Source organism: Heliconius melpomene, chromosome 1, assembly GCF_056956725.1.
Source record: "Heliconius melpomene rosina isolate 202511_hmr_F chromosome 1, ASM5695672v1, whole genome shotgun sequence".
Taxonomy (NCBI): domain Eukaryota; kingdom Metazoa; phylum Arthropoda; class Insecta; order Lepidoptera; family Nymphalidae; genus Heliconius; species Heliconius melpomene.
In genome coordinates this window covers 13,696,169-13,720,987 of record NC_140389.1, presented here as the reverse complement: position 1 = coordinate 13,720,987, position 24,819 = coordinate 13,696,169, and the positions used below count along the sequence as shown (strand labels likewise).

The 24,819-nt window shown below is 32.5% G+C and overlaps 4 protein-coding genes across 8 annotated transcripts; 2 read left to right on the top strand and 2 right to left on the bottom strand.

The window, feature by feature from the left end:
* The first annotated feature begins 2,676 nt into the window (after positions 1-2,676).
* vari (MAGUK p55 subfamily member vari) lies at positions 2,677-14,905 on the top strand. 4 transcript variants are annotated; one of them, XM_085189430.1, is made up of 12 exons: positions 2,679-2,854; positions 5,637-5,737; positions 6,623-6,772; positions 6,950-7,150; positions 7,547-7,780; positions 7,873-7,971; positions 8,274-8,432; positions 8,586-8,796; positions 9,152-9,322; positions 10,158-10,303; positions 11,029-11,103; positions 11,544-14,905. In XM_085189430.1, the coding sequence occupies exons 1-12, from the start codon at positions 2,773-2,775 to the stop codon at positions 11,718-11,720; spliced, it is 1,806 nt and encodes a 601-aa protein (XP_085045556.1). In that variant the 5' UTR covers positions 2,679-2,772; the 3' UTR covers positions 11,721-14,905. The 4 variants fall into 4 exon arrangements, with proteins under 4 accessions (XP_085045566.1, XP_085045556.1, XP_085045585.1 ...); XM_085189440.1 differs by lacking the exon at positions 11,029-11,103 and having other exon boundaries at positions 2,677-2,854; XM_085189459.1 differs by lacking the exons at positions 2,679-2,854; positions 5,637-5,737 and adding an exon at positions 6,197-6,344.
* LOC146541588 (tubulin polyglutamylase complex subunit 2) lies at positions 12,563-18,711 on the bottom strand. The gene is made up of 5 exons (XM_085189480.1): positions 18,572-18,711; positions 16,225-16,389; positions 15,565-15,746; positions 15,211-15,384; positions 12,563-15,115 (listed from the first exon to the last, which is right to left on the bottom strand). Exons 1-5 carry the CDS (start codon positions 18,645-18,647, stop codon positions 14,957-14,959), a joined length of 756 nt encoding a protein of 251 aa, XP_085045606.1. The 5' UTR covers positions 18,648-18,711; the 3' UTR covers positions 12,563-14,956.
* Dus3 (Dihydrouridine synthase 3) lies at positions 16,383-18,794 on the top strand. Its single transcript, XM_085189470.1, has one exon. It carries the CDS (start codon positions 16,768-16,770, stop codon positions 18,556-18,558), a length of 1,791 nt encoding a protein of 596 aa, XP_085045596.1. The 5' UTR covers positions 16,383-16,767; the 3' UTR covers positions 18,559-18,794.
* Positions 18,784-24,679, bottom strand: LOC146541586 (uncharacterized). 2 transcript variants are annotated; one of them, XM_085189410.1, is made up of 7 exons: positions 24,385-24,678; positions 23,190-24,302; positions 23,051-23,112; positions 21,561-21,620; positions 21,245-21,478; positions 19,620-21,061; positions 18,784-19,376 (listed from the first exon to the last, which is right to left on the bottom strand). In XM_085189410.1, the coding sequence occupies exons 1-6, from the start codon at positions 24,396-24,398 to the stop codon at positions 19,632-19,634; spliced, it is 2,913 nt and encodes a 970-aa protein (XP_085045536.1). In that variant the 5' UTR covers positions 24,399-24,678; the 3' UTR covers positions 18,784-19,376; positions 19,620-19,631. The 2 variants fall into 2 exon arrangements, with proteins under 2 accessions (XP_085045536.1, XP_085045544.1); XM_085189418.1 differs by having other exon boundaries at positions 18,784-21,061; positions 24,385-24,679.
* Between the last annotated feature and the right edge of the window lie 140 nt (positions 24,680-24,819).

The following is a 24,819-nucleotide window of genomic DNA, read 5'->3' as shown; positions in this document are numbered from 1 at the left end:
AATGATATATTACTTTCATTTTGATAAATTTGATTAATATTAGGGTTTTCAAAAGTGTTTTGCCAATGTTTATGTTATTACCCACAATAAAAAAACATGTTTTGTGACATGTTAAAAAGGAAAACAACATAAACTATTATATTTAGAAAGCTACTAAAGTAATTAGTACTTATCAAATATAATTATATACCTAATTTTCAACTTTAAGCTTTAGTAAATCTGTTTACAAAAATACAAAATACTAATTAACAGATTATAAGATAAATAAGTCTTTAGACATTGGCCTGTGCTATCTTAAGAGATATATAATAGGTCGTCAGTCAAGCGGACACCCATATTGTTATTTATCCCAAATATACATATTTATGTTTTCTAGTAGGTATTAGTATATAAATATCCAGCATATTTATAATATAAGTATATAAATACTTTATTTTACTATTAAATACAAACATTTCTGTTTTAATTAACGAAAAATATTTTATTTTAATACATACAATACGAGTACGTACATAGTACAAAAGACGATTATGAGGTAGTTGTGACAGATAGTTTGAAAAAATTTGCCTTTAATGTTTTTATTTACATATATATTTTTAACATTAATATAAAATTATGGATTTAAAATATCCACCAATTATATTAAATTAATCTCGAGTCAAGGAACTGAGGCTCGTGTAAGTGAAGCTAGCAACAATGATATCACTACGTTACTACGTCCGAACTCCGCTCTATGGAACTACAATAACAATCACCTACATAGTCATGTGACTTTTTGAAGAACATGTTATTATTTATATATATTTTTTTAAATTTTTTAATTAAGGTATTTTTACCATAAGCCCTTATGGTAAAAATACCATTTTTTTATAATATGTTTTTTTAATATTCAATGAGCTGTCCATCCATATATCTTTTTTTCGTCTCGTTTTACTTTTTATTACAGATTTCTGAAATTGAAATTTAAGAAGTGCTTAATAAGTTAATAAATAATAAAATTTTTAAAAGACTGTTGGTATCACGAGAACTTAATAAAGAAAAATATACAACGAAATCCCGACTGCACAAAACAGCAAAAAAAAATTTTACAGGAGTCCTTGGAAAGGCATAAGTAATTGGTTAAAGACTAGGTTTTTCGTTTTCTTATAATTAATTCTTTATTTAGTTCGGATTTATGAGCGTTCTTATTTGGATTATAAAAGGAAATTTCGCAATCTTATTATTTAACACATCCACTGCGGCTTGGGGTCTAAATCGACCTTATATAGACAGTACGCGCAAATCTGGAGATTTTCCCTGGTGGAGGCTAAAGTGATTGACTCTTTAAAAGATAAACCCCAAACACTAGGCATTATAATTGACATTAGATTATGTATGTTAACATTAATAGACGTATTTGATGTCATAATACATTTCGGGAAGGTATGTACCGATCACTTTAACGAAAATAGCTATATAAGTATCATAATATTTTATGTTTCATATTTGCCGATCTCATAATATCAAAATACTACGAACATATTTTATGACAAGCAGAAAGTCTTACTGCGGACTTTTTATAGCCGTCTACATAGCGCTGCGGATATTTTAAACTATTTTATTATTTATTTCCTAGATGTTTAGAATAATGTAAGGTATAGAATATAGTGACCTATAAAATGACCTAGGTATGTTTCACATTCCAAACTTTTAATTAATCTTACTTTTTCGTAATACACACGTTGTAAATTGTGATAATTAAATCATGCCACAACGTCAAGCTTGACCGAGTTATAAATTATTCCGAGTTATACTTAAATACTTAATCAGTAGGTATATTTTTATAAATATTGTAAAAAAAACGATATCTATAAAATAAACGTATCTTACAGTGTAAACATTAATAAAGTATAAACAATATATTATGTTCATTTTTATCATAATATATATTACTAATCGAGATTTCGTCATTCACACATTCGTTCGCTTCGCTAAAGCATATCAAGGAAAGCACATAGTTGCAAAACAACAACGCGGCCGGGCGTGTGAGATGAGACGGTCGGACCTAGTGATTGAAAAAGTTGAATTTGGGAATGATATTTATTATTTCGTCATTCATTACAAATGTATTAAACGTGACCATGTTTATATTATTTTTACTATTGCTCGTAAAACCTGTCTAAATAAATAACAAACATATTTATAAGAATTTCAGTGCACAAATATTATTTCACGGAGAATTTACTTAGGTTTTTCATTTAGTTTCTAAAATTTCAAAATAAAAATGTATATTTGCAATTTATAAATAAAATAAAAGCTTTTAAGAACATTGTCTATAAAATATTTGTTTTAGAACTAAATTATACTAACACAATTCTTCTATTTAAAAGTGGAAACGGTTTTCATAAGAACCACTTCTTCAAAATTTCAAAGTAAAGTAGCTGGCAGGTTCAGCTATATACAAATATATTTTTTCTGATTTTCTTTTTGATTTTATCGATCTTTTATAATTGCGAAACCGGGCCGACTTCCAGTGAACATTATGTTATACAACTTGCGATAAGTCAGCAAGATGAAAATATCGATAATATGTAGAGCTAACGGCGCGACACTATCACGCTAAGGCGGGCGGGCGGTCGTGCGTCGTGCGCAGGCGCGAGGGCGGGCGGCGTCGCGGCGCGTCACGCTCGCCAGCTGACGGCGCCCAGTGACGTCTCTACGCTCACGTCTGCACCTCTACGAGTGATGCCACGGCTCTCTCCGTGAATCTCCGGCTCTATCCCTGTGCTACAAATGATGGTGCGACGGAGTGGTCGTTACACAGTCAACTGGAGAGGATTTAGAGACTTCGTCAGCAATAAGCCACCCGATGAAGGTAAGTTATTATGCAAATCGGCGTGTGAACAAACTTAACCTCAAAGCCGATGAATAATCGTTAGTCAATATATTCGTAAATAAGGTACTGAAGTGGACAATTATTACCTTCATACTATATATTAGGTATAACTAAGGTGCATTTGCAAGCCATTAAATATAACTTGTAGTAAAATAAATTTGCAACCGGTTCGCGAAATTATATTATTGTAATGAATAACAAATAATTACTTTTCTAAAAAGTAATTACAGATAATAAGCACAATCTAAATACCTAATATGTTATATTTATATATAGTGAGACATTTGAACTTAGTACAATAGTGTCATAAAAACCAGGTTGTTATTTAAAATATTTACATCATATATTATTTTCTTGGACACAAAAAAGATAAAGTTTATTAATAAATATACATATGTTATATTTAATAATTACATATAATTTTTATATGAATATTTAAAAAGAATTATACGATGACGTAAAAAAATCTGCTATAGCAAAAGGCTTTAAACAGTAATATGTATAATATTTGTATGGTTTAACTACATTTATATTATAACTATAACTTCATTTGAAATACCGTAATCGGTTACAGCCTAAGCAACAAATATTTTATATACTAAAAGCTCAATATGTGAAATGATTGTTTACACAATTTCGCTATTTTTACGATGCCGTGAGATCTAATAGAGATAATAATATTAAAAGAGTAAACATTTCATTTTATTGTTGTGTATATTCTGTAAAATATGTTTTACTTGTCGAGTCAGAAATAATTCATGATATTTAGCAGTAAAACGTTTATTCTATATTCATTTTGTGAAATTTTCTACACGTTTTCTTGTTTTTTGATTTTGTTATATTTTTATACTCTTGGTAAAATTAGAAAAAGGAACTCATAAATAAATTAATAGATCTGATTGTATTTTGTCGATTTTAATATCCACAGTTTACTACAATAAGTGGTTTCAGTCAGAACTTTCGCTTTTTATTTTTCATTTCTTCCTCTCCGACTATTTTTCCAGATATTGCATCTTGAATGGCGGAATTCAACATTTGTGCTTCGTCTACCAAAATAGGACAATAAAATAATTTAAATATATTCAGATCCTTGGGGATAAACACCATGACGGCCTTTTTACAAATATTAAAAGCCTTTCTTATATTATAAATCTGTCCGCCTGAAATGTATTTGAATATTTTAATTGTTAATAAACTAGAATATTAATATTTAATGTATTATCATAATTATTCCGTTATACGAATCCCGATATTAAATGCCGCAATCTAACAAAATATATGTATGTAGTATATACCTACGGGAAATACACGACAACTTGTATCTTATATCGTAAATCATATAATAATATTATCGCTGTCCTATAACTTGTAATTTATTTTAATATAATTGTAATTGATAGATGGGTCGTCCTGCACGAGTTCTATAAATGGTTTCTCATTTCATAAATACAGCCCTGTCCTATAGAATATTTATTTCTTATAGACTCATCTTTTAATTATCTAAATTAATTAAATGTTTACTTTATTCTTGTTTTTTTAAGGTGTATTTTAAAAAATATTAAACTAATTTTACGATTTTCTTACGATAATCCAGTAATATAAATGAATCTTTAGTTTTCAATTTCTTTATTAATATTTCTATTTCGAGCGGGCGTAGCCCCGCACGGGCCCACTAGTCCAGTAATATAAGTGACATAGTCACAAAAACACTTTAGAGTTAGAAAATTTTATGAATACCTACATAATAATAAATAAATCCTAGTCTCCAAGGAGTGGGTCAAAAGCTTAATGATGCAGTACTCATAGCATCAGTATAAGAGTTGCAGGCAGTGATCACCACTCTAAAAGAAGTACTTAAAAATAATGGTGTGTATTAAGGTCTTGTAATAGAAATAAGATAAAGGTTTTGATCTTTAAAAGAAATTAAACAGGCTGGAATGCAAGATCCAGTCTAAAAGGAAGGATATCAGATAAACTTGATGAAATAGTATCGTCATGACAGCTACAAAGCCGTACAAAATGCTGTGGTGGACCGTAGATAGTACAGAGATACATGAATATATGTAAATGCATATAAATGCAATACAGAAGATGTAAAAATGCGATCCCTTCATAGTATATGTATGCGGAATAAGTTTAGGTGACCAAACTCAAACCGCAATGAAAAAATATATAGAATGGCAGGTTCTGAAAGAATCCTAGACGATACGAAGATAAATTGAAAGTAGTTGGCATGGTAAAAGAAGTATGCAGAGAACGTAGTGCTCCACTCCGTTCCGTTCCGGGTAGTGGGGCGCTCCGTTTTCTTTAACTCCTCAGCTAGAAATAAAGCATAAAGCTAAACCTTTTTAAAAATATTAGCAATTAAGTATGTATAATTATAATTGCTAAAATATTTTTATAATATTTGCTTAATATTATTACTGATTTAGTCCTTTATGAAACCACGTTAAAATACTAATAAACATTAATTATATATACTTATACGGTAGGATACAATTTTAATATGACAAACCCATAATTATTTTAATAAATCAGCGCTTCCTTACTAAATAATCCATTCACCCATAAAAAAACATTGGCTAATGAGCCTGATGATATAAATCAATGTTTTACTTAAATTTATTACCGCTAGTCGTTTGATTCACTCGTTTATTACACCTTTACTACATATTCAAAAGCCTCACCATTTTAGCCAGACACGACAAGATCTGAATGTTCGATTGCAATTTGCAATAATTAATTGATCTAAATATTTTAGAAAAACAAGAAGAATCGCAACCTGAAGAAGATTTATCAAATCATGAAGTGATATTCTTCAAAAGTATTGTGGAAAGTCCTGATTTTAGCAGAAAATATGGAGTAAGTTTAAGTTAATTAGTAGATGTTAAGTCATACATTAAATTTATTCATGACTTACAACTTTCTTTTAAATAGCACATATAAAATTCTAAATCATGACATTACAAAATTCCATTTAAATGTTTTTGTAATGTTTCAACATAAAATTATACAATATTTTAAAGAACCTGTCCTTTAAAATATTCTTTGTACGCATTTTGTTCATATAAAGTCGACTGACAAAAGTTACTTCACTATCATATCTGAATCTGTATAGCAATATCTATTAATAATACAATAATTAATTAAAAAATAAATTTGTAACAATAAAATAAACGCAATAGCTACGATATTTTAAAAAAATACTCTAATATTAATTTGACTACTCTAATATTATTAGAGTACATCTTTAATAGTTTTTTTATCTGTGATCCAACGCCAATCACTTGACAGCACTAGACTGAGAGATCATTTGTGTCATAAATTCTGTTAATATTAACAGATATAAGAATCAATTTTAAACCCTAAAACGATTGCAAGAAAGATTAAAATATTGTTATCGTATTCTTTGACAAAACAGGTATTAGGAAATGAAGTACGAACGAACACTCAATAAGAAATTTAGTGGGTGGGTGTGTTAAACATTTTTAAAAAATATTTTTTATGATTATTTTGCATAATAAGTATAACCATGTTTTACAATTCAAATACATCTGACTAGTGTACGAAAACTAAATGCTGTGTTCTTTATATTCTGTCAACTTTCATTCAATATTTTGAAATAATAAGTGCCACGCCTAAGCATCGAGTTTTTTTGTTCTTAAGATTAAATATTTATTGTGACTAATATAAAAAAATAAATTGAGCATACTTTTAAGCGATTAACCATATTTATCTGTATTGCAGTCAATAGATTCTGAGGAGGATTTAATCGTAAAACCAGTATCCTTGGATAATGTAAACATAATAAGATCGTTGAGCGAGTATCGAGGCAACAACATACGGACTATAGAACAGGCAGAATTAGCTATATTATTGTCCCGAGTGCATTTTAAGGTATGAATTCCAATTGGAAACATGTTTGCCAAAGAATGTATTGTATATTTAGTTGTTGTTTACTTCTTAGAATTTATATACATCTTGATGAAATTTAATTTATATAATCATACATACAAATGTTAATAAAAACAATTATATATTGTTTCACTAATGTCACTTTGGCTACTACTACAGGCTTTAATTGATGCTCATGACCAAATTGGCAAAATTTGGTTGGATAGAGGTTCAGGAATAGATGAGAAAACAAACAAAGAAGAACTGATACATACTACAGAGTCTTCCGATCTCAGCCCAGACCAAAACGGAGACATGCCCGTAGAGACTGTTAAAGTTGTAGGACTTAGAAAAGTCCCAGGTCAACCATTAGGATTAACAGTAAGTCTATATTTTATATCACTTTGTTTCAGTATTTTGTTGTTGTTGTGTTATTATGTCAAGTTATATGTTATTATGTTATGGTGAGAGTTTAGTGAGCTATCAAATATAAGCAGTTTTTAAATAAAAAAAAATTAATATAGAATAGGTCTGTATTAGGACTAATGTTAGCATTGATAAGGTTTATGAAAGGCTTAAAACATAACATGTGAGTAATGATGTCCATTATCTGGCTGTGGAAATGAAGAATGTAGACAGAAGAAATTATTAATATAAAAAGCCAAATATAATAAATGCTAAATTATTTTTTTAAACTAACAAAATACTTTATTTCATAACAAAATCAAAAAGAAAATTATTATTTACATTGTTTTATACTATATATTTATATGGCAGGTTACAACAGACGAACATGGTCAGCTAATAGTAGCTAGGATCCTCGCAGGTAGTGCTGCAGCCAAACAAGCACTGCTTACTGTGGGAGATGTTCTATTAGAAGTTGATGGGGTTCAAGTTGATACAGAAGAACAGCTTAAAGAAGCTGTCTCTAAACCTAATGATAGAGTCACCTTAAAAGTTGGACCAAATTTAAAAGAAAAGAATGCTCAATTAACTAATAATAGACTTAGTGTAAGTTACTATTTAGTGTGAACTATATTTATTACACTTATCTACTACTTATATGTATATTTTATTCACATATTAGTTGGATACTTTTTCAGTGTTATATGAGAGCTCTGTTTGATTATAATCCTTCTGAAGACACATTACTTCCATGTAAAGAAATAGGATTAGAATTTAAGAGAGGTGATATTTTACAAGTAAGTGAATTTCATTTTTAATATAATAATTTACAATAGTGAATTTAGTTGTGATTTGTTTTAAATGCAATTTTAATATACTATTATTCTACAGTAGGAAACAATCTAAATACTATAAAAATGTTATGGTTGTGGATTCAATCCTTATTTGGGGTAAAAAAAATATTTTCATTTCTCTGCTTTGACAGTTTAAATACAGTATTGTTTTCCAATGCAGAGTACATTATATATTTCAAATTTGGGCTAAAAATGAAAATAGAACGATCCTATATATTTGATTAAGAAATTACTATTTCTTTTAGGTCTCGGACAGAAAAGATCCTAATTGGTGGCAAGCCAGCCATGTTGAAAAACCAGAAGTAGTAGGCCTTATTCCATCACCTGAACTAGAGGAGAGGCGTAAAGCTTATGTACCTCCTGAAGCAGATTTTGTGCATAAAATTAGTATATGTGGTGCAAGAGTAAGCAGATTTTTAAATTTAATTGATGTTTAAAAATGATATTATGTAAATAAATATGTTGTGTTTATATTTGAATATAGTTCAAAACAATGTTTTAACTGTTGTTCCTAAAAAATTGCTGAGTGTTTAATGACTATAACCTCTCTAATACAGATATCAAAAAAGAAAAAAAAGTTTGTATATGAGTCACGTTCAAGCGTTCAGCTAGAGGGTGCTGAGCTAGCTTTGTACGAGGAGGTGGCGCGAACCCCCCCCTTCCTGCGCCGCGTGCTGGCGCTGGTCGGCACTCGCGGTGTGGGACGACGGACGCTGAAGAATAGAATGATACAGGAACACCCTGATCGGTTTGGTGCTGTTGTTCCACGTGAGTGTAGTTTTTTTTTACTTTGAAGTGGTATGTAGAGAGTATCGAGATTGCATTGGGGTATCGAGCTGAAATTTATATCAAATATCTGTCAGGCCGTCAAGTATAGGTTTAACTAAATAATATCGGGAGTTTTATTTACCAAATATTTTCTTTTGCATGAAGATTTATTGATTGATAAGATTTAAAGTTTTGTTATTTTGTGGATTCCATACTTTTATAGGTATCATGACCTGTATAAATATGAGTAGTAATTGTATAAATCATTTTTAAACTCATATTTTGTACACACAAAATATGAATTTTAAAACACCAAATTAGTCAGATCCTCACTAATTTAAAAATACTATAATAGATACATCACGTCCACCCCGGCCGTTGGAGGAGAGTGGTTCATCATACTGGTTCGTATCTCGAGAGGAAATGGAACGCGACGCGCACGCAGGACGCTTTCTCGAATACGGAGAGCATAATGGTCATTTGTATGGAACTCACTTGGATTCTATTAGAGCCGTTATTAAAGAAGGTAATTTTACTTTTCTTTAAGTATTTTTTTTTTCAACTTTATGCTGTATTCCGCATGTAGCCGGGTAGGCAGATAGGGCCTAGTGTTAAGACACTCCATTTTTCGCTGAATTCTGGAGCAGCGTTGAGTTGCGGTACTCAACTCAGCGCTTTGCCTCGACACCAGAGCGATGAGGTAAAAATAATATTTTTAAATAACATTTTCTTTCCTCCAATGACAATAAATCGAACGCACAACCGGCAACGGTAACGCCTACAATCACACGTGCCCCTACGCCACAACTGGCCTCGTCTTTTCGTCATATTCTATAGCAAAGACTTCTCTTCAGACAAGTTGTTTTTTTTTCTATTAAAATCCTGCAATTGTTACTCTTATACGCTCCTTAATAAAACTTTCTAGTTTGCCACTCTGCATGCCTGTTTTAAGGCAAACCAAACATTGTTCTTTTTAAATTCCTAAAGCAAATTCCAATAAATGTGAACTGTAGTTTTATTTTCTTTTCTTTCTCAGTAAATTAGCCATTAATCGATGTTAATTAAGATTTTTTTTTCATATATATTTTACTATTATACTTATGCCGAAATGTGAAGCCGTCAGGGCGCAACGGCACATCCTAACTGTAAATGCGACGACTGTGGATTCGATTCCCACTCAGAAGAACGAAACATTTTATTACTCGCTCTGGTAACAACACTAAACACAGCGTAAAGAAAATTGGGCGATAAGTGGAGAATAAAGTGTCTTACACTAGGTTCCTTCTCCTTACTAGCTACAAAAAAGTATATTTATTAAAAAAAAAAGTATACATATTTAAATTTATTCTTATAATTTACAGGAAAAATGTGTATCCTCGATTGTGCGCCCCAATCTCTAAAACTACTTCACAATAGCAGTGATTTCTTACCCTATGTCGTGATGATAGGGGCACCCGGCATTGAACAGTTGAAGAACCTTACACACGCCTCTAATAGGAACCTTACGGTGACTTTATAGCTATATATTTTATTTATTTGAATCAGCATGAAATTGAAAATACATTTAAATTAAGGAAAGATCGTACAAAAATCTAGATTTGGTTCTTTGGGACCATGCCTATATTATGTCATATACCAATGGGGAGAGTAGGGTGACATAGACAAGGAATGGCAAAGGATACTTTAAATAAAATGTAATAGTTAAAACACAATTTATGTCAACCAAAGTAATTTTGGAACTGTTGTTTTAATTTTATAATTTCTGAGTATAAAGTTGCAAAATATGTGACATCATAGTATGTAAGGGATCTCTTAAATTACTGACTGACCTTGTTAACAGGTCGTTAGTTGTTAACATTTTAAGGGTCAATAAATCATTAAATTCCTTTGACGCCATAAATGCTAACCCCTTGAATTCGTTGTTTATTGCAATGAAAAGAAATTGTCTTGATAATGAAATTAGATATAGCAAGTAATGTGTTAAATTCTGTGTATGCTAACTCAGTAAGTAGATTAGAATGATAAATGCATGTTTTCGATTTTGATTGTTTAGGGTACATTTCTTTTAGTTTATGTAGAAATAAAATATTTACATGTAATTGTAAAGTAAAAAAAATCTGAAATTTATAGTATTATTTTTTTGAATACTTCTTTTTAGATTAAACTATATTTATAATTAAATATCATTTTGTGTTTGTAAGCATGTTTTAAGTTGATAATGTTGCATGTTAGTTCGACCGCCAGAGCTCCATACGCTACAGCTCGCGGCGCGCGCGGACTCTCGAGTCACTGGCGTCATTATACGAGGTAACTATCCAGCTATGTATCCCGCTAATAGTGGGGGAGAAGGAATCTAGTATTCTCTACTTTCGAAACATCACCTGTTGATTGACAGAACTTTGTGTGTAAGCGAGGAAATGAAAATAATTCATCCCCCAAAGTGGGAACGTCGTGGCGTTCATAGTCACATGTTGTGCTACTGAACTACCACAGTCTGAAACTATTAATTTAAAAGGAAGTTTTGAGATAGCCTAAAGGGGCTGACCAAAGGGTCAGCATGATGGTAATAGAATGGAATAGATGGAAAATGGTAAAACCTTGCTTCACTTCTTCTCTTTATCAGCAATAATTGTGCCAAATTTCATACTCTTACATTCGCACAATTTCGTAAAAAGGGGGTACAAAGCTTTTGCTTCACATACCAATTATAAATTAGCACTTGTTACTAAAACAAAATTTCTTAACAGGAGGAAGATATGAAGCAGACGCTAGAAGAGAGCGCGCGCATTCAACGTCAATACGAAAAGTACATTGACCTCACGATCACAAACAATAACGTGGACACCACATATGAAAGACTCATGGACGCCCTACACGCCCTTTCGACTGACCACCAATGGGTTCCAGTTACTTGGATTTATTAAGTAGTTTTAATAAATTACTAATACTAAAGTAATACCTCGAACTTACACGACGAACGTCATTTTTTTATATACAATGAAGGTAAAACATAATTATATATAATGTTTAACAAAATAGTATAAAAATTTATGAAAAGAGGTTCTAAAAAGTAATCGGTCCCATTTAGTGATTTAATATTTAAAATAAATTGCTTCTAAAACATTGTACGAATTCGTGTAAGTCAGAGTATTACTATACTGAATCTCTTAACACCTACACTTTGATATTTCAAAAGTGGTAAGATACTACCATTTATTAAGAAACAACGTCATAGAGTAAACACATCATAACTGCACTTAACATCACATTTAAAATAATAGAAAAGGGATACATGGCTATCTGTGGAACCTATGTGGTATATAATATTATTTTATCACTACAATATACAAGTAGAAAATTATAGATGCCGTAAAAATCATATTCTCAAAAAGTTTACTGATATTAATTACCATAGTTAGATACTTCACACAGGTTACAAAGTTTAATTATTTTTCTGATTATATAAACACAAGCACTTATTACAATTACTTAATAAAAGCTATATGGGCTAAAATCTCATAACAAATATCGCCTTATCTCAAACTAGGTAAATTATATAATATTATTAATATTAGCTTGTGCCAGAATAATTAAGAAGACATCATAAGCTTCTTCATATACTTCAAGCCAAGGAATAAAGCTATAAATGCATTAAACTTCAACGAATTTTCATATTATTATATTGATTGTAAGGAATAATATAATTTTATATGCACTTCTTTTATATCCTAAACAAACCACAAATGTTAAAAGAAACTATACACAGTCACAATTATAGATAAATAGTATATTCACATCATACATACTTTAAAAAATACTGCTAAAACAAATGTTATAATAAATATTTTTTTATAATATTACGAGACTAGTGCCTGATACAACTTTTAATAGCATTATTTACTAACATTAGTTATCGTGTACCATAATGGAATATCTGCATTTAAGTTTTATGAGTAATCCTTAGATTAAGAATATTGATTGAACTTTTCTATCCTCAAGTCCTAGGAAGTCTTTATTGCAAGACTAAAATCCTTTTTTAAGATCTTAGTAATGTAATTCAAATCTCAATGCTTATTTTATTCCTTTAATAAAAAACATCTTAAAAATCGCATTAACTCGGCAAATCACAATACAATAATATACATAAAAGAAACTCTGTTATAGCCTTAATATTATTTAAGTTATCATTTTGAAATATTATAATTAAAAGATATATATTTTTATTTCTTTTTAAAAAATATTAAATGATAAATTTATTTATGATTTCCAGTTAACAGATATTACATACTGGCTACAACATGGTTTTTTTAACAAAATATTTTGCATAGATTTTAAAAATATATATTTATATTGCGTTACTTTTATATTATTTATATTTACAACGTTACTAGAGTTTTATTTTTAGCTTCATATATTCACAACATTTAAAATCCAATCAATTAATATTTTGTTTTTGTAAGCAATCTTTTATGAAAACTTATATATTATAAAAAAATGTATTTTGATTGAAAATTCACACTTTTGTAGTGACTACGATATAGAATTTAATAGAATAACAATTATTTTAAGACATGTTTTATGGCCCAAATTTTACTTTCATTATAGACATCACATGGTTGTAAGTAGATTTATTTTTGTATTTCTTATAAAGTTTTCTTTAGGTACTGCAAGATGAGATGAAATCCTTTACATTATATTAATCATTGATGTTTTTAGGGTAATCACACCTTAAGAAAAGAAACATATTTAGAAAAGTATCAAAATTTGAATCTGGATAACTAAAATTTAATTGGCTAGAGCGCTTGGATGGCTTCTGCAACATACAAATTGTGGTATATTTCTAAATATTTCTCTAGATTAATTCGAAAATCATTCCAGTTATTTATATTGTTTGTTCACCTTACAAGTGTTATACAGTGCTTATTCTTACAACCTTATTGTACCAGATTTATCTAAACATTTCTTACTTCAGCTCACTTCTTACTATTTTAATGCATTAAAAATTAATTACATAATGTTCAAAATTAAATATCCCACCAAACTTTTGTTTATTAAATTAATTATTTTAAGCATAAAAATAAAGTCGAGTTTTAAATTACGAATTTTTCATTTGCAAAATTAAATATTTAAAAAATATATATAGTCATATAATAGAATATTATAAGACTCAAATATATTTTAATAAAGAATGTTTGATTGATTGTACGAAATAATTTGTCACATATAAGATTATTGTAAAATAGTACGACTATGACAAATTCCGACATAAATGTCAGACATTAATGTTACATGCATTAATATCTGACTGTCGATAACTTGTATGGATTTTCTGTGTCCGAGTGGTGTCTATTGTAAGTGTACGTACAAATTGTGTCCAACTGTTCAACCGTTAATGTAATGCGTTTATTGTGCGCAGTGCCGTGTATTGAAAATATCAAACCTGTTTGAAAATTTATTCATATACAATAGACACTTGGACACAACAAGTTCACACACATATTATCATGTCACAGTACATTTTTTTTTTAGACACTCGTGTTCATACAAAAACTCTCAATGTATACATTGAGTGTATCATGTGGTGTCGTAGTCTTTTCGTACTATTGTGAAAATGCATCACTTCAAAAAAATCACATAACAAAAAAGATAAGCAGGTAAAGAAACTATTTTAACTGGATTTATAGCGTACATTATAGTATGCAAATATAAAATTTACAAATCATATATCGATATGCCTAATTTTGTTCCATAATTTCATTTATAAGCTATGTTTTATTTGAATTTTTTTTATTTGAAACATCTTTCAAGTAAAACAAATAAACACATTTCATGGAATTAAACAAACAGATTAGGGTTTGTAACATGAATTTTATTATCGTAGTAAAAGATATTAACCATAATTTAGAATTAGCTTGTATATTTTATTAAGATTCTTACATTCCGTCCATTTTGGTTTGTTAATTAGCTATAAAATTTTCTATTGGAAAATATTCAATATACATTATGTAAGTTTTGCTTTTTTTTTTACTTTCGCTAATATATGCCCCTTGTTTAGTTAGCTCCTTTTATTTGCAAGAAAAACAATAAAACACTGCAATTTATTAGCCGACTTGTAAGTTTTTTTTAATCCTTTAAAATGTTAACATTGAAATATTGTTTGTTAGTTTATTGGCCTTGTCGTATTTTTATGATGGCGCACTGAAGTCTTAAATATATTGGGATCAATGTGGTTGAGGCCAGCCTCGCTCGTCACTGACACCACATTATTATCAGTTTCAGCTTTGTCCAAAAGATGCGGTGCAAGCAAAAGGAATAATTGCTTAAAATTAAAAGAAAAAAATATTAATTAAACATTAAAATATTTTTGATTATTATATCTTTATAAATATGTATGTGTAGATATATTATAATTACTTCTGCCCATGGTATAAGAGGAAGATTTGCAAATGCGGCTTGCCAGCCTGGTAGGCCAAGGTGCACCAATGCCATTCTTAAGTAATGCGTAAAAGAGTCCGCCATCCACCCCCAAGCTCCTTCCCTTGTCGCAAGCCATATTGACCATGAACCGCCAGTGTATATTAAACATACCTTAAAATGGAAAATAGAAACTAAATATTATATACCTACCTACATTGTTATTATGAAACTGACACATTTTATTAAACTGACATTTTTATTATGGAATTTCAAAAAATTTCATTATGTACACAAGATTAAAATTTAATCCTTTCATATTCTAATAAAACATTTAGTTCGTAAATAACTTACTTTTCCTATATTTCGACAATTGTCCAGCTCAAACACTTTACTTTTAGTATTAAGTACGGGACGAGGCCCTGGATTCTGACGTGTCAAGGAAAAATCTAATAAATCCTTCAGTGCTGGACTTAAAATTAAATCATTTAGAGAATTTACTCTTATAGACCCAACCGGTAATATTTCATCAGCTGTAAAAAATCGTAAATTACGATAGATGTATACTTGTTACAATTTAAAAAAAAATTGTGATAATAGCAAATTCCCTGTAAATTGTGTACCGATAGAGTACTCGTAGAACGTCTCAAGGGCTTTGAGCACGAGTAAATTCAGGGTCCAGTCCAAAACTATTGCGATTTTATGGCAAGACTTAGACAGAGTACCGGTCCGATTGGGGAACTCCGACGATTTGTGTGGATATCAAACCATTTATAGCTTATAAATTATAAACCGGCAACGGCAACTACTCTATAAAATCTTAACTATATATAAATTCGTAACGCAGTGGGACAGCATCTGACTATAAACGCGATGGTCGTGAAATCCCCACTTAGGACATGTACTATTTTATAAATGCACAGTTGGCCACTCCACACACAATGTTTTATATTAGTCTGTCTAGTGTCTACTATATGCGGTATAAAGCGAGAAGGTAAAAAAAATCCTTTCCTGAATATTTGTAATGCCATGTTAGTTGAAAACCATCTGTGGATGCATAAAAATTACGCAAATCTTCCGGTAATGTTGCTGAATGCCTCTGTTCCCAATTAGAGAGTGCCACACGATCACACGGAGGACGACGCTCAACTTCCACATTAGATATTCTTGGATCGGATTCTATAATTATAAATATATATATATATTTTATGAATTATTTGAATCCATAGAATATTTTTGTTAGTTTTTTGTGTATATTCGTTTGAAATAAAGCGTTAAATGAAACTTAAACTTTGACATTAGAAACTTATGCCAAATCGTTTTTTTGACATTTACAATCGGGAGTAAACGAAACAAGCATGGGATCCTTATAACTAAAATTAAACATACGAAGATATCTACTATAAGATAAGAGATTTATAAGACGAATCTTCTTAGTAACTAAATTTTCCAATCTAGAAGAAATAATATTTATATTATTTGCAAATCTAACCTTTAAATTAATATTTATACAATAAATAAAATTTCAAATTTATCTTTACCAATTCTGAATTACATATGAGCACCAATATAATGGCAAATCTTGATTCTGGAGTGTGTGAAATAAAAAAAGAGTTCATAGTACAAAAACAAGATAAAGTGGTTACTTATGAAAAACAAAATGCACTGACAAATAAGCGTAAAATAAGTGAGTCTTCTAACAATGACTGCAAAGTATCTAAAATTGATGAAAACAGCGATGTATCTAATAAGAAGAAGAAAGAAAAAAGGCGAGGCCAAAATAAAGCAAGACCAAAGACTTTTCAAGATGATAAACAAAATAAACCTTGCCCTAGTATTATAAATATAATCTCGAAGGATGATAAACAACAATGTCAATACGCAAACTGTAAATATATTCATGATCCAATAGAATACTTAAAATGTAAATCAGATGATATAGGTAAAGAATGCCATATATTTAACATTCGAGGTCAATGTCCAAGAGGTATCTCTTGTCGATTTGGTTCAAGTCATATCACTGAAGATGGTTGCAACATTATTGATAATTTAAAAGTTGCAGCTTGGAAAGAAGATACCAAGAATACTTTACAAAACTCTCTGCAAATACAACTACAAAAAAGAACATATGATTTTTCACTTGCTGAAAGATTAGTTAAATGTTTAGATTCAAGAAATAAAGATAAGCAAAAAGAAAATTCTGAAAAAGAAGATGTTAAAAAAGAACATATTAGTGGTGCCATCACTGATGAAGATATAATAAAACTTTTACCCAAAGAAAGAAAGAGTATTGATTGGAAAGATAAATTATATCTCAGTCCTCTTACAACTGTTGGAAATTTACCATTCAGGAGAATTTGCAAAGAGTATGGTGCAGATGTAACTTGTGGTGAAATGGCATTATGTGAATCACTATTAAAAGGTACGAAACAAGAATGGGCTTTAGTAAAGAGGCATGAAACCGAAGACTTATTTGGAGCACAAATATGTGGAAACAATGCTTATGCTATAACAAAAGTTGCACAGCTTTTAAAGGAAAATGCAATGCTAGATTTTATTGACTTAAACTTAGGCTGTCCTATAGATTTAGTTTATAAAAAAGGTGGAGGTAGTGGCATGATGCATAGGATGCCGGCTTTAGAGGCGTCAATAAGAAGTGCCTCAACAATATTAAACATACCTTTTACAGTAAAAATGAGGACTGGTGTCTATCAAGATAAAAAAATAGCCCACAATATAGTTCCTAAAGTTGTGAATTGGGGTGCATCACTAATAACTTTACATGGAAGGTCTAGAGAAGCTAGGTATACAAAACTAGCTGACTGGGAATATATAGAGTTGTGTGCCAAAGCAGCTGATACATGTCCTGTCTTTGGAAATGGGGACATTTTATCCTATGAAGATTATGTTTGCAAAAAACAACTAGCACCAACAGTGCAAGGTGTTATGATTGGTAGAGGGGCATTAATAAAACCATGGATATTCACTGAAATAAAAGAGCAAAAATTATGGGACATTAGTAGCAATGAACGATTTGATATAATAAAAAAATTTACTAATTATGGTTTAGAACATTGGGGATCAGACACACAAGGAGTAGAAAACACAAGACGGTTTTTGCTAGAATGGCTTTCATTTTTATATCGTTATATACCAGTTGGCCTACTGGAAAGACCTCCACAAAAAATTAATGAAAGACCACCAAAGTATTTTGGAAGAAATGATTTGGAGACTCTTATGGCATCTGGTAATTGTTCTGACTGGATTAAAATAAGTGAAATGTTGTTAGGTCCAGTTCCAGATGGATTTAATTTTTTGCCTAAACACAAAGCAAATTCATATCAATGATATTAACATTTACCTAGTACTTTTGTGACACCCAGTGTAATGTTTTCATAGAAGGAATCTTCAGAAACTAGATCCACACAAAAACTCATTTTGGAACTTAAATATTATTTGTGTTGTAATATTACATAGATGGAACAACAATTGTCATGGAAACAGTCATTGCCATTAATTTGTTATTTGCTCTTTAGATATTGTTTTAAGTGTTGCTTGTTAATAATAAAACACTTTTATCTAGATATACTTTATTTTTATGAATAGAATACACAACTACTTATTGAAAGGTACAGTACAAATGTCAAATAGTAGCAAAACAAGTGTTTGACAAATTAATAATTGCAACATTTTTTTCCTCCAGGTACTTTTAAAGAAATGAAAATAATTGTCTCCCAATTTTGTCAAGTTAACCTGTATGTACTAAATAATTATAATTTGCTCTAATCACATTTATTGCAAAATAGTCACATTAGGGTTTAAGTTTTTTCATTAAATAATGAATATATGGTAAAACTATGAATGAATAACCAAAAGCTCACAAAAAATATTTTCATTTTTTTATTTCTTCATGTAATCTTATATTGTTAAACTTAAATACAAAACTGTATTTTATTTAATACTAAAGAAAACAGTTACTATAAAACTGTCTATGAATTATATTATATTGTGTACTTATAAATTATTTCGTACAGTGTGAAAAAATCAAATCAGTGCTGTTAGACATGTGGAATGAAAGATTCCTTAATTTGAATTGTTCTGTTAAATTAGAGATTTCTGAGTTTATCGCCTCCTACGTCGTCGGGAGTCGCCATTGTAGCCATTTTCTGCAAAAACAAGAAAAATTACATTGGCTACACATACTATAATATTAACGACAGTTAAGGTAAAGATACAGTAATGTATAACAGTGTTTATGACACACCAACCATAAGCATATACATTTATAATGAAAAATCAAAACAGGTTTATTTGGTTTATCTTAAACAATTAAACAAATATTATGGATGGCATCTCTAAACAGATAGTGTTAGGGTAGATGATTTTTCATTGGTTCGAATGTAACAAACCTCAGTGTTATTTCACCGTCGTTGGCGATTGGCCTGGCGGTCATGTCTGTACCCCATGGAACCATTGGCCAGCGCACCATTAGACATTACTTGGTCAATGCCGGCGAAAGGTCGGCCCGGCCCCATATTATGGTGTCCATAGTATTCAACACCATTCATACTGTTATCGTGATTTCCACCTTCATTTGCTTCTTGAGGTCGTTTATTTTTTTGCCCGTATGAACCGAAGGCTGTAAAGTTAGCGCTTTGGCCGCCAAATTCGCTGACGCTCGGTGGGAGCATGCGCGGCACGAGGCTCCCATGGGGTACGTCTAGACCGCCAGAGGCTAGGCCGCCAGAGGCCAAACCGCCAGAGGCCAAACCGCCGGTAGACTGGCCCAGGCCGCCTTCCAGGCCGCCCGAGCCATAAGACCCGAGACCACCGCCCGGGCTACCCGAGCTATAGTCGTCGTGGTCGCGTCCTCTTCCTCGGCGGCGCCGATCCCGGCCTCCGCGGGGCCTCGAACTGCTCGGGCCGTCTTCGGAGCCGAGGCCCCCGCCGGAGCCCAGGCCCCCGTAGTTGGAGCTCTCGGCCCCTGACCCAAGTCCTCCTCCGCTGGACTCGAAGCCGCCATGAGGACCGTAACCACTGCCGCTAACAGAGCTCGAGCCAAGACCGCCAGGGCGACCTCCTCGCTTTCTGGAATCTGACTCCTGGCGACTTTGCTCCGAGCCACTTTGACCATAATTATAATTGTTTTGTAGCCCACCGCTAGAATCAACAGGAGGAGGAGGAGGTGGGGGTGGGAGACCCCAGCCTGAGTTAAGCATGGGGGTTGTAGTGAAGTTAGACATCATCATTCCACTAGGAAAGTAGCCAGGCATCATGAAGTTTTGACCATTCATAGGTGGAGGAATGCACATATTCATTTGAGGGTTAATAGCCATCAAAGGTGGAATAGAATTTGCTGGCTGGTGCTGTTGCTGCTGTAAATTGGTATCATTGTTTATTTGATTATTTATATTACTGTTAGTGCTGTTCTGTAAATAATTATTGTCGTGTGGCTGCAAATTGTCGTGTCTGACGGGAGGTGTTGAGGATATTTTTCCATTGGATTTGTCAAAGTGAGTCGGGGGTAGTTGCGGACCGATGGGCGTGGGCAGCAGTGGCCTGGGCGTGGGCAGCAGCGCCGCGGGCGCCGGCTGGGACGCGGCGAGGGTAGTGTCCTTCGAGGGGCTGCACTTGCCTGAGCGAGAGCGGCTACGCGAGCGGGAGCGCGAGCGCGAGTGACTCCTGGAGGAGCGCGACGACCGGCTGCGGGAGGAGCGCGACGAGCTGTGGCGGCGTCGCCGGCGGTCACGAGAGCGCGTGCGTGTTCGCGAGCGCCGGCGACGCTCGCGCGTCCTAGAGCGCGAGCGCGAACGGCGCCCTCTGCGGTATCTGCCACCGCGACCGCGGTGTCCTGCAATAAAACTCATATTTACTATCTATACTCTATTATTGTAACAACTTTTTTTTATTTCGTTCATACCTTAAAAACATTTATTTTAAGAAACTTCGGCATTTTATGATTATTTTTCTTTTAGTATGTGATAATTATTTCAATGTGCAGTGTTTGTAACTTTGTAAAATATGAATTACTTACTTCGACCACCCCCTCCACCGCGCTCTGCTAACTCTTGTAACTTTGGATTAACAACTTGTTTGGCCTCTTTCAAAACTGACACAAGATCGGCAGCTTTGGCTCCATTTGATGGAGTGAAGAAAGTGTATGCAGTTCCGGTTTTGTTTGTTCTTCCAGTCCTACCAATTCGATGAACGTAATCTTCTGAATTGCTAGGGTAGTCAAAGTTTATTACAAACTTTACATCGTCAACATCTGAAATTAAATTTAAATGATTATGGATACTTTCTGTCTTACTAATAAGTGTAATGATGTTATAAGCTTTTACATAGCTTACCTAATCCTCTTGCAGCAACATCTGTGGCTACAAGAATCGGAGCCTTTCCACTTCGAAAATCTAAAAATATATATTTTGTAACATTAGAGATTTCATGATAATTATGTGAACATAGAATGAGGAAAACAATAAGTATTTTTTATAATGGGCTTTCAAAATATTTATAAAAAATAAGGCAATATCCCACATATAACAGGATAGACAAAGGAAATCTAGTGTTAAGATCTTCACACATACCCCACTTTCCTCATTTCGATGTAGAGTGGTGAAACAAAACACTTTGTCTTGTTACCAAAGAAAGGAAATAAAATATAATTCATTCCTTCCCTCCCAAGTGGCAATTGAACCAACAACCAGCGTGTTTACAGTCAGATACTTTGAACAACCTTTTTTTTGTAATGTTAAAAGTATATGTTATCACACAAAATACTTAACCTTATTGTAAATTTTTTTTTTGAATTGTAACCAATATATAAAAAATACATTTAATTATACACTACTATTTTTTACGCTCACGCTCAAGTCACGCTGTATCCAGTATGTAGTAGGGTAGGGTAGGCAAAGGGAATCTAGTGGTTAGACACTCTGTTCCCCATTTTCCGCCGAATTTTCGAGAAATTGCGTGTTGAATGGCGAAACTCAATGCGCTTTGGATAGAGTAATATTATTATTTATAAGTTTTCTTTTTAGTTATTTTAAACGGATTTGTAATATGATACTACATTGACAATGCAAATGTGTACTGTCCATGCAGTATCTCTTATATTTACCTGTACATTTCAAAATCATAAAACATGTTGTTTAAATATTTATAATAAGAATATTTACAACACTTTATTATATGTATAATAAATATATGAAAAATATAAAAGAATATACACTTTAAATTAAGTGAGAATATTATAATTTGGACCAGCCGGCTAGCCAAAATTGAAAACCCCAAGTTGATATGTACGAACTTACTACTTCAACCCCATGAAACAGTAACTGTGGCAAGGGTGTTCAATTAACGAATGGACTAATACAGTACATCCGAGAGCGCGAGAGGCGCACGGGAGCACCGACCGGGCCCCGGCGCGCCGCCGCCGCGCCCCCGCAGCGAGAAGCGGCGCAGACATGCCGCGTGGCAACCGAGCTGAGCTTAGGCCTTAGCTAGCCCTTAGGCCTTAGGGCGTGGCGACGTCGGCCCCGAGCCGCCCGCGCCTCGCCGCCGGCCGCCGCCCGCCTCGCCTGCACATGCAGACATGCTTTCAGAGCTGTGAGCAACACGCTACTCGCCACCGTGCCACCTCAGTCCGACACCGCTTCTCGACATCTTTGCAATCGCCACAATATCTGTTGCCACTTTTTTTAGCATTATATATCTATTCTATTTGAAGGAAAGGATGTACTTTAATATTTTGGTATAAATCTGTTTCGATTGTATATGAAATAAACAAAAATATATAACAAAGCATATTTTAAATTTTGCATCAATGGCTTCTACTTACCTTGCAGTACCCAGTCACGTTCGTGTTGTGACTTATCACCATGAATGCACACAGCAGGCCAACTGTAAATAATAAAAAATATATGAAAAACAATGTTAAAGGACCCATAGCATATTTTCAAAAATTATAAAATTGTTACCCATCTCTCTTCATTTTTCTTGTTATATCATCAACTCTGCGTTTTGTTTCTATGAATATGATTGTTTTATTTTCTTTCTCAGCCATTATTTCTTTAAGTAATGTACTTAATTTTGTTTCTTTCTCATATTCCATACAAACATCAATAATTTGTAAGATATTGTGATTAGCAGCTAATTGCAAAGATCCAACATTAATTTGCAAATAATCTTTTAAAAATTCTGATGCTAAGCTCTGCACTTCTCGGGGCCATGTAGCAGACCACATCAGTGTTTGTCTGTCTGGTCTGATCTGTTCTATGATTTTTCTGATTTGAGGTTCAAAACCCATGTCTAACATTCTATCTGCTTCATCTAATACTAAATATGTGCATCTTTTAAGATTAGTTCTTCCACTTTCCAAGAAATCTAACAATCGTCCTGGAGTTGCAATAACAATCTCAACTCCTGCATCTAAATCTCTAGCTTGAGGTCCTTTTGGAGCTCCACCAAATAAGCAAGTATTGTGAATTTTGGATGTATTGGCAAATTTGTCACAGACTTCTTGAATTTGCTGAGCAAGTTCCCTGGTGGGAGCCAACACTAAAGCTATAGGTCCATCACCTCTGCTTGACTTTGGTTGATGATTTATATGCACAATAGCTGGTAAGATATATGAAAGTGTTTTTCCGGAACCTGTTGACGCAATACCTACCATATCATGACCACTCAGAGCAATTGGCCAACCTTGTGCTTGAATAGGAGTAGGTTTTGAAAATCCCATCTTATCTATTTCATCCATAACGTAATCTGGAAAGCCTGCTTCATCAAAAGTTAGTGTTGGCTTTGGTATATTTCGACCTTTTAAGGTTATTTCATTTTCACTTCTCCAACTCTCAACTTCTGATTCTAATCTATTTTCTACATCAGAATGAGGAATATAAAAATCTTTTTTGAAAGGTTTCAGTCTATTTAAATCCCACTTTGGTTTACGCAGATTTGCTCCAGGATTACTCCTGCGTCCTCCACCATAGCCGCCGCCGCCGCCACCTGATCCAAGTCCATAACGAGGGCTACGACTACGGCTCCTGCTCCTACTCCTACTACGACTTCGTCGTCTGTCACGGCTGCGATCTCTATTTAACAATACAAATTTTATTACCAACTTATATTATAATATTCGAGAATAATACAAATTAAACAATGTGACTTTTATACCTTCCACGTCCCATATTAACCAAGAATCACTTTACAGATACTCAAATCTTAGTATTATGACTTATTTTAAGCAAGCTTTTGCAAGAATACATAAATATTCTTCAATATTAATTATATTATAAAAAGAAACGCCACTAGAAAATTAACCACATGAAAAAGCTAAAATGGCGGCTTTGTTACTCTAGCGGTGAATCTGCAAACCAAGGACAAGCCTGCCAGGAATGTCTAGCTAGACAATCGTTGATCGGCCAATTTACAAACGTTTACTTGAGATTATTCTTACGACTTAGTAATTGTAAATATATAATGGCTTATAAAATATAAAGACTATATAAATATTAAAATTGCTGCTACAGTTATTTAATATTTTTATTTATATTACTCCGCTAAATAAATATTTTGTTTTGGATAATATTGGATATTAGTTGTCTTTTT